General features: G+C 38.6%; 1 protein-coding gene across 5 annotated transcripts in view; it reads left to right on the top strand.

The window, feature by feature from the left end:
* The first annotated feature begins 453 nt into the window (after positions 1-453).
* Positions 454-9,792, top strand: part of Med13l (mediator complex subunit 13L) — a 280,561-nt gene continuing 271,222 nt past the window's right edge. For all 5 annotated transcript variants that reach the window (XM_063225704.1, XM_063225705.1, XM_063225703.1 and 2 more), the window contains exon 1: positions 454-590. In XM_063225704.1, the coding sequence (XP_063081774.1) occupies positions 519-590 (72 nt within the window). In that variant the 5' untranslated portion in view covers positions 454-518. The remainder of the gene's footprint in view (positions 591-9,792) is intronic.

Raw genomic sequence — 9,792 nt, 5'->3', positions numbered from 1 at the left:
CCCGCTGGCTTCGTCCGCACCCCCCCCTTCGCGAGTTCGCGCTCCGCGGCGGCGGCGGCTCCGAGGCGGCGGCGGCTCCGAGGCGGCGGCGGTTGTGGGGCTCGCCTCCCCTCACGCGCCGGCGGGGGCCGAGGGGGAGTCGGTGGCTGGAGATAAACAAGGCGGCGGCGGCGGCGGCGGCTGAGGAACAGGGAAGGCGGAGGCGGCGGCCGGCCCGCAGCGCCGGCCCGGCAGGCAGCGGGCGGCCCTGAGAGGCGGGGAGGGCGCCGGGCCGCGCGGACAGCGCCCCCCGCCGCCGACGGAGTCGCCGCCGCCGCCGCCGCCCGAGCAGGAAGGAGCCGCGCGGCCGCCGCGGACCCCCCCGCCGGCCCGGGCCCGCCGCCCCCGGCGCGGCGTCGCTGCGGCGCCTCCCGCCGGCCTCCCGCCCTCTCCCGGCGGCGGCGGCGGCCCGGCCCGGCCTCGCCTCGGACACCTCGCTCCGACATGCCCCGCTCTGGCGGCCGGGCTCGCGGAGGATCATGACTGCGGCAGCGAACTGGGTGGCGAACGGGGCGAGCCTGGAGGATTGTCACTCCAACCTCTTCTCGCTGGTGAGTAGCCGGGCCGCGGGGCGGGGGGCTGTACCGGGGGGGGGTCCCCGACCTCCGCCGCCGACCAACTTTCTCCTCCCGCCGCCGGGACTTCGCCCCTCCCTCGCCTCTCCCTGCCGCTCGCCTCTCGCCGATTCTCCCCTTTTGGATCGTCTCTCCCTCGCCTTGGATCCCATCCAGTGTTTATTTGGCTCTTTAAAAATCATTTGTGAGCGCGGCGCTCGGCGTGGAATTTGCATGTGGAAGTCTCAAAGCTGCGGATTCTGGGTCGCACTTCGAACGCCCACCCTCTGTTGCAATCACACCCCCTTCCCCTCCCCTTCTCCCCCCCTTTTTTTTCCCTAAATGTGGAAGGCTTTGCCTTTGCTGCCCGCGCCTGCGAGCAGCAAGCCTTGTCCCCCAGGTCGGATCGGACGCCCGCTCGCACGCCTTTTGAATTCTTTTTTTAATTCCGTAATGACACCTGCAGTTTTACCCGAAAGCAGTTGATAGAATGCGATTGTGTCAGTAGAGAACTCTTGCACCCCAAGCTCCCGCGATTGTAAACATCGACAGCCGCCTGCCTCTCGGGGTTTACTACGCCGGAGATCCGTAAAGCCTTTGCACGGAGCCGACGGAAGGTGGAGAAGGCTTTTTCTTCTTTCTCTCCTCCTGTGTCTTTTAAAAACTGTTTTCTCTATCCTAACGACGAATCCACACACAAAAAAGCAACAAGCTGGGCGGTTTGATAACATCGCTTTTATCTGCCTTCGCCCCTCTCCTGCTCTCTTCTTTCTGATAATTGACAACTTTTCCTTCGGATTTGCATCGCCTGCCTTAATTTTAAAGCAGTGAGGGTGTCAATTGTTCTCGTGGAAGCCTGGCACCTGACGACAGCGACTGGATTCATCGAAATTAAAAATGTATAGGTCTCCAGCATCTCTTCCTGGTGGTGGCAGTGACATTTGGTGGTAAATGCCATCTTTGCTTTTTATTGGGTCGTATTACCTAGCTCTGAAAACATTCTCGTTGTTAAACTTGGCGTTTACGCTAATAATTGTATTGCATGGTCTTTAAATATGTGCTTTTTTGCACGAGTTGCTATATGTATAGCTATCTGCCCGGGAGAGTACGAATTTGTTTAAATATTGAGCAAAGATTTGTAAACAGATGTAAGGTAATTATGTTTCAAGCGTAGAATATAATTAGAAAATTGGCTGAACAGTTTAATTTATCTTTAAAAAACTGAACTTATTTTAAGTTGTGCACCCTAGTTTTTGGAAGAGTGCTGGCTTTTGGAGAATGTGCATTTTAGAAATTATTTTCTGTCACGCCTGCTGTAGATAGAAGCATTATTTTCTTAATCCTTGTTTACACTGGATAAATAATTTAGTGTTCAAATTGCAATTAGTTACATTTAATTATGGGTGGCAAAGATTTTTTTTGAAACTAGTGGAGAAATACAAATGTTTGCTTACTTTTTAAGTAGAAGTATTTTATTAAATATTACAGTATTTATGCAGATAAAATCAGCTCATGATTTTTACGGAGTGAATGACATCATGTCGTTGTATAGTATCATTGACATAGTAACATAAGGTTTATTTTTAAAAATCAAGCATTTTTACCCAGATGTTCATTCTAAAAATTCAATTACAAGTTGCATTTCTTCTCAGTACTGTTATAATTTTCCCTTGATCTTTTGACATGTGGGAATAAAACCCCTTTTGCCTTTTTTTCTCCCTTAATCTATCATTTGATATTAAATTCAGGGACTTTCGTACATCAGCAAACATATTGATTAAAGGCTATTTAAAATGGTTTTTGTTTGGTGGCTGGTGACCACATTGACACTTTTACAGGTAATTAAAATACCAAGTAAAACCCATGTTAGTGAAACGATAGCTCCCAAATTGCCATCTATCAAGCTGAGTAATAGTGACTTGTATACATGTGGCTAATTATATACAGCAGATTTTGTAGACAAATGAACCCATATGCATAGCTAATCTTTAGGATAACTTATTTTATCTTTTTAAAAGCTAAAGTAAGAATGATAATGTTATACAGATAGGATGCATGAGATTCTTTTGTAGAAGTAATTTTATAGACGAGGTTTCTGATTCTTATTTTGACCTACTAAAGGTTAGTGTTCGGGATACTTGCCCCTAAATCTCTTTAAATCAAGGAATTGACTTTTTAATATTAAAAAATACAATTACTCTTTAGGTAGCAGCTTTGAAATGCAGAAAACCACAGAAATACTTAGGTTGATTTTTTTATTTTAAAGGACTATAGTGTGTCTGTATTATCTTTACATGGAGATAAGTTCTAATTTTTGAAAACATTTGAGTGAGTAAAGTGTTATAAACTTTTTTTGATCCAAATTGAGAATTTTCTTAAAAGGATTATAGTGTCCAGCAGCAAACTAGAATATTAAAAGTATGTTGCCTAAAATACATTGTATAGAATGCATATTTTCAAAGGAGATATGATTATTACTTCTTCAAAATAATGTATGTTTTATATACTTAATGTGTGTTTTATCTGCTTAATAACATACACACATACTCATACACACATTTGGCTTGCAATTTTTTGTTCAGTTTTTGAGCAGAGTATTTCAGGACAAATACTTTGATGTAGATTGATATTATTGCTGTAGATTTAAATAAAAACTAGAGATTAAAGTTTTATACCACAGCAATGACTAGTGCTCACTTCGTTACTGTGAGGTGGTCATTGTGGCTTAGTAGGAGTTGATTATTTGAACAGGTGCATTAAGACTTTTGCTCCTCTACTTTTGTTTTCTGATTTTCTACTGCATGGCATCAGATTTCATAAATTCTCTCTACAGCTTCTATCCTTTTTTTAACCTGAGAAAAATGCTATCATGTACATATCATATGGGTCACTGTATGTGTTTCTTATTTTTACTGCTGTGAGATTTGTAGTTACTGCATTAAATACATGCCTTTTGTGACTCAAAACTGTTTTCTCACGTTGTCCGTCAGATTTCTGGGTGATTCGTTATATATTCACTCAGTTACAATTCATTTCAGGGTGTGAAATGTGCCTATTTGGAAAGTGTAACTATGCCCTCTCTGGTATGTGAACTAATATGTCTTGTGAGAAGACATATTATAATTTCCAGATGTTAAGTATATCTTTATTTTTGTTTCTCTATTGATATAATAAGGAGAAAGTGATTTTGTGCCCTTAGCTATATTTATATATGCACTTTTTGACTTGAGAGAGTGATCTCTGGATGTTAGATACTGGCTCCACATTCATTTGTTTTGTTTGCTTAGATTCTTGACTGTGGATAATTGGGTGAGGATCTCAAATTTTTGCTGAATTAAAATGCTTATACACGTTAGTACATAATTCCGGTTGAGGACCATAACTTTTTATATTTAAAGTTTTTCAGGTAATCTGTTGTCAACTTAATTTCTTTTTGTTTTAAGACGTTTCTTTTTTAAGAAAGGGAGGATAATTCTCAGTGTAGACTCTGAAATCTGTTTTTTGGAGCTACAACCAAACGGAGAGGACTGTCAAGTGAAAATGAGGGGAAGTGGATTTCTCTAATCTTCTGAAGTGCCAAAATACTACGCACAGTATTTTTTCATCCCAGTTTGCAGTTTTAATATTTACATATAAAGCTTCTTTTTTCATGATGGCTCATTTTCTTTAATGAAAATATTTATAATTTTCTAATGTGTGTTTTCTGTTTAACATTTGTTGTTAGTAGACATGGTGTTACAGTATTTATATATTTTTAATAGCAATAATTGCTACCCAGTAATAGTTGCCATATTAACCTCCAATTGCTAGTAAATATTTTTAAGTACATAATAGACAGCAATTTAAAGCACAGTGTAGCAGTTTACTAGACCGTTTTAGAGAGCCATTTGTACGTGTGATGAGTTCATAATTTTAAAGAGAAAATAATGTGGCTAAAACCAGTATGCTACAAATATTGAGCTGTGTTATTGCTTGAAGTGCTCACTGGGAAGTAGTTTGATTGGGCCTGTGCTTTTTCTTTGTGAGAAGAATGGGCAGGGTACAGGATTTAAGATAATAAATATTTATTCAGTTTATACCAGGTGCTTAAATATAGCTTATCATTTTCTTTAGAATGTTCTATTTTAATTTTTTTGTGAATGTATTCAATGTTATTTGAAAATATCTTTTAAGGCTTTAATAGCATTAAGGTAGAGTGGGTAATATTAATTTTAGAAAAATTGATCTTTTTTGTTCACTGGGTTATTTTGCCTTATTAATTGTAAGTTAATTGTATTTATCAAACAGTTTCAGAGACATCTCTGAGGTTAATAAGATAAAATACAGATGAATCACTTTATCGCAATGTAAAAAGCAATGAGATTATTTATCTGGATTTATTCATTTATTTATTTAGTGGTGCTAGAGATTAATCTGAGGACCTTGTATATGTCAGGTAAAAGAGCTGCACCACTGGGCTACATCCCTTGCCCTTTTGCTATTTTATTTTGAACCAGGATCTCCCCAAGTTGCGCTGGCTGTGTTCAAACCTTGGGATCGCGCTGCTTCAGCCTCCTGAGTAGCTCAAATTACAGGTGTGTGAGATTGTTCCTGAGCAGATGTTTTTAAATGAACAGTTATTTCAGCTGTCTCTTAAAGTTCTATTCAAAAACAGGATGGGTATTTTTGAGATACTCGATTTATTTTCAAGAGAAATAAATAATAATTATGTTCCCCTTAGGAGCAAAAGTGCTTGTATGGGTTTTTTTTTTTTTTAAGATGATACATTTATTCACAGGAGCTAACCAGTGAGAGAGATAAAGCTTGTGAAAATTAGTAAAATGCTTGAATATTAGCTATTGTTAGTGAATTGTGCTTTACAACCATTTGTTAGAAATGCAGGGAAAGATTTCTGCAACGTTGCTATTTATTTATTTATTTATTGGTACTGGGGATCGAACTCGTGACCTCCCCCTTGCCAGGCAGGCCCTGTGCCACTGAGCTAAATCCCCGGCCCCTAATATTGCTATTTAAAATACATTACTTTATGTGTTGATCTGCTTTTCATAAACTGCGTGTCGTGTGGTGTGGTTTACCAGAATTTCTATCTTGTTGTTTTATGAACATTTCTACTTCAGAAATTACATTTAATGTAATCCAAAGTATGGTAATTAGCCTTAAAGATCTGTTGGGGGGTCTAGTAAAAACAAAGGACCGACATCCCTCTCCCTGCAAGAAGTGATAACACCAAGACACATATTTATTTTATGGAACTTTCTGATTGAGTTTTAGAGTTCGTGAAACAGTATATGTAATGTGTTCTTGGGGTTTAGAACTTTTTCCCCTCCCTTTTGAGCTATTTAACTTCTCTGATTGTGTTTAAATTTCTTTGTCTATACTTTCATTGTTTATTTGAGTGATTTAAAGGTATTAGCTTTGTTCTGTTGGGAAAATTCACTTCATTACATAGGGAGATGATATTCCATTAATCTTGGTAAATATTAACATAAATGAGGAATTGGAAATTCAGACTCATTTGCATGAATGAAATATGTATGCTTGCCCAATTTTTGTTTAGTACAGTCACTTATATACATCAGCATTTCTAGCCTTGCTGTAGTTGACATAAAAATAGCTCTCAAATCTGTTAAAATGTTGTGATGTTTATTTCAGAGACAGTTCCCTTATCTTACTATTTTGTTTTGTTATTTAACTTTTAAAATTACCTGTTGTGTAGAGTAGATTCTAGCCTCATATATTGCTATAATTGCCCACCTTTAGGAACTCCTGTATTTACTTGTATTTATATTAGCACAGTTAATTATGTTTGTAGTGTTTTTCTTTTTTAAGCTCATAAAATGACTTTCAGAGTATATTGGGACCGGAAAGAAAGATAATTTTTTTCTTTCTAGATTAAAATTAGGAGAATCAGTTTTGTCTGAGACGAAATGTTATATTGTTGGCATCTGTGTTATTTGGTTTAGTATGTATGTATGTTTGCTTATTTGCAGTACTGGAGATTCAGCCTAGGGCCTCAAATATGTTAGGTAAACTTTTTAGCACTGAGCTACATCCCTAGTCCCATTATATTATGGTTTGAGTTTTTTAAAATTCTTGGTTAATTGTGGTAAATCTTATTAAAACTGTATTTCCACTACTATGAAATAGCACAGATCCCTGGCTGACAACTTTGCACATTTTTGCACTTTTTTCTATACAGTGAAACTCCATTACTGTCAAAGGAATCTTCAAGGTTGATTACATTAAAATTTCATTTGTGCCCTTTTTTGTATAGTTTATTTATTTATTTTGCAGCACTAGAGATAGAACCAACGGTTTTGGCCCTGAGTTACATCCCCAGTCCTTTTTATATTTCTTAAAGTGGTCTAGTTGAGCTGCTTGGGCCAGGCTCTGACTTGCCATCTTTCCGCTTCATGATCTCAGAGTGCTGGAGCTACAAGCCTGCACCCTCCCACTCAACTATGTTGCATAGCTTAAATTTGTAGCTTTAATTTAACAGGTGGATAGGAGAAGATATACTTGTAGATAAAAATATCTTTTAAAATCTTCATTTGATTCTTTTTGCTGTAATAGTTCTAAATTTCTATTAAATCGCTGCATTCATTGTATGTATTTGGCATTTCTTTAATATTGAAATTAAATTTGAGAACTTGTTTCAAATAAGATACATACTTGTGAACATTTTTTAGAATAGTGGAAATTTCAAAAATTGGTACTATAACAGGTTATTGAACTTTATGAAAGTTATAATTTATTTTCTCTCCCGGTAATCACTGATAAATTTATGATGGCATACATCTTCATTTTTTCCTAGTTACTTCATTAAATATAAAAGTAGTTCTAGTAAAGTATTCAAAAGTAAAATTTATGATTAAATGCTTTGTGTTGACTATTGTTATGATTGAATTTTAATGTTCTGAAGAAAAATAAGGAAAAAAAATGTATGAACATGTAGCTCTGAAAACTTGGAATCAGCTCCTAGTTTTCGTGTACATCTATATGTATATGTGTGCCTGGCACAGCCCTACTCATTTTTAAAATAGTTCAAGTGTCACTTCTTCATTGATGCCTTCCCTCAGTCCTGTGTGCAGAACTAGACACACCAGGCTCTTGAAGTGTACGTAGCTCTTCCTGTATAACACCAATGAGCAGTTGGGCTTCAGTAGGACAGTGAGTGTGTTGGTAGCTGGATGCTCATTAACTGTTTGTTAAATGAGTATTTAATCTGTGTTCTCAAGAGAATTCTCTGTGACCGCTTAGATGCTGATCATAAGTAAAATAAGATTGTTTTAATTTATTTAGGTGGTTAGCTCTATGCTTGAATATATATTATCAAAGTTGGATGGTTTATGACTTGGTAATAACTTTAGATAATTTTTTTAATAATCTATATTAAAGGGGACTAACCTGATTATGAAATGTGTTCTTATGATGCCTAAAAGAAATAGGGATTCAATTGGTATTAGATTTTCTGTGGTGGGCAAACCTATGTATTTTAGAACCTTTTGGGAATTTTTGTATGATTAAGAATTCGTCCTTGATCTAGAATTCACTTTCGTCTTAAATAAGCCGATAAGGAGGGCTTTTGCTCAGCCTTCAGTTATGAGAAAGCTTTGTGTGAGCCCCGTAAAACGAGCAGTAAACTAGTAATAGGGAACTTGAGTTGTATTCAGAATTTCTTCTAGGCTTTATTTTTGTTTGGTTTTTTTTTGAGAGGGTTTTACCATCCATTTCAGACTGGTCTTGAACTCACTGTAGTTCCTGGCTGGCCTTGATTTTAGAGCAATACTCCACTCTTAGCCTGAGAGCTGGGCTTACTCGCACACCTGGCTCAGAACTAGCGAAATCAGGTTGGCCACCTAGATACAGAACTATACCACCATGAGGTGTAGTTCTGTGCCTCAGTTTCTCTCGGGAATTTGCTGGAAATGTAGAGGCATGTGATGTGAAAAGAATCATTATGAGGGTCACTTAAGGAAAGCAGTTCGGATGGCTAGATAGTGTGCTTTCTTTCATGGGAAAAGACCTTGAGGAAAGTAGCCCTGGCAGCTAACCAGGACGTTGGAGTGGTAAAGTGACTTGTTTTAATTATAGCAGTTATGTAGTCATTGTACTTACTGTATTTTTTGTACTTCTTTTGAGGGAGCAGAAGGTGAAATTGTTTTTCTTGTGTCTTTCCTTGTAAATAAGCCAAGATTGAGAAGAGAAAGCTGAAATTTATGTTAGAGATGGTAACTTTTCATTTGGGTGTATGATACGCAGTTGTGCGATGTGTCTTAAAGCTGTGGCAGTGTTTCGCTGTCCCAACTCGGAGCTATAGCTGACTGAGACTGGGAATTGAACTGTGGCTCTTGTTTGCTACTTTAAGCTATTAATTCCTTGGCAGCTCTAAAGTGCCCTTTGAACTTTAAATAGCAGTTCTACTAACATTTTAAGATTTGTCTCAGGGAGTGTTAGCAATAGTACTTAATATATTTTTCTTCTATAGACCAATTCATGTTTTAGCATGACGCACATGCCACAACCCTTACTAGTTTTGAACAGAAAGAATTGAACTACTGGCTAATTTCTGTTTTCCGTTTAACAATGCGGGCAGGATAAAAAAGAAGTGTATTTTAGCCTTTGGTGAAGGAAGGAAATTCTCTCACAAAACTGTGTTTTTTGCAACTCACATTGACTTTGAATAGTATCTTAAGTTTTATCCAGAGGCTTGGAGTTTTACATAAAGATGGTCTCCAAATTCTAAAATATTAGAAAAAATTAATTTGTAAATTTGTTTTTATGACAGTCTGCCCTTGATGTGTATTGCTATACATGATAACTATCTTACTTGTGTTGTACTTAATTGCGTGTTACAGAATTTGATTAATTTTGGTAGCTTTTTTATGGGGATCGGCTTCCTGTGGAGTGCTAGGAGCTGAGCTGCCCTTCTTTGTGTATAGCCTGGGCCTTCACAACAGGTACCCCAACACTCCCAGATTCTTCCTGTGTGCTCCGGAGGGAGAGTAAGCTGTCCCCAGCTTTTCTGAACTCTCGGGCCCTCTTCTAGCCTAGCAGACGATTGCTGTCTTTATAAAAGAGGCCTGAAGAGTGTTGAGAGGCTAGCACGGCTCCCCGTAGGTGAGCTGCAGTTCTGGAGTGTGGACTGAAGGCAGCTTTCCCCTTCCTTTCCTGCAGGGACCAGTGCTGCTTTTTTGTT

Source organism: Cavia porcellus, unplaced genomic scaffold (assembly GCF_034190915.1).
Source record: "Cavia porcellus strain 051 isolate PalLab524CR breed Dunkin Hartley unplaced genomic scaffold, mCavPor4.1 scaffold_16, whole genome shotgun sequence".
Taxonomy (NCBI): Eukaryota; Metazoa; Chordata; class Mammalia; order Rodentia; family Caviidae; genus Cavia; species Cavia porcellus.
Note: the sequence above shows the minus strand (reverse complement) of the source record. Positions and strands in the feature narration are given on the sequence as shown.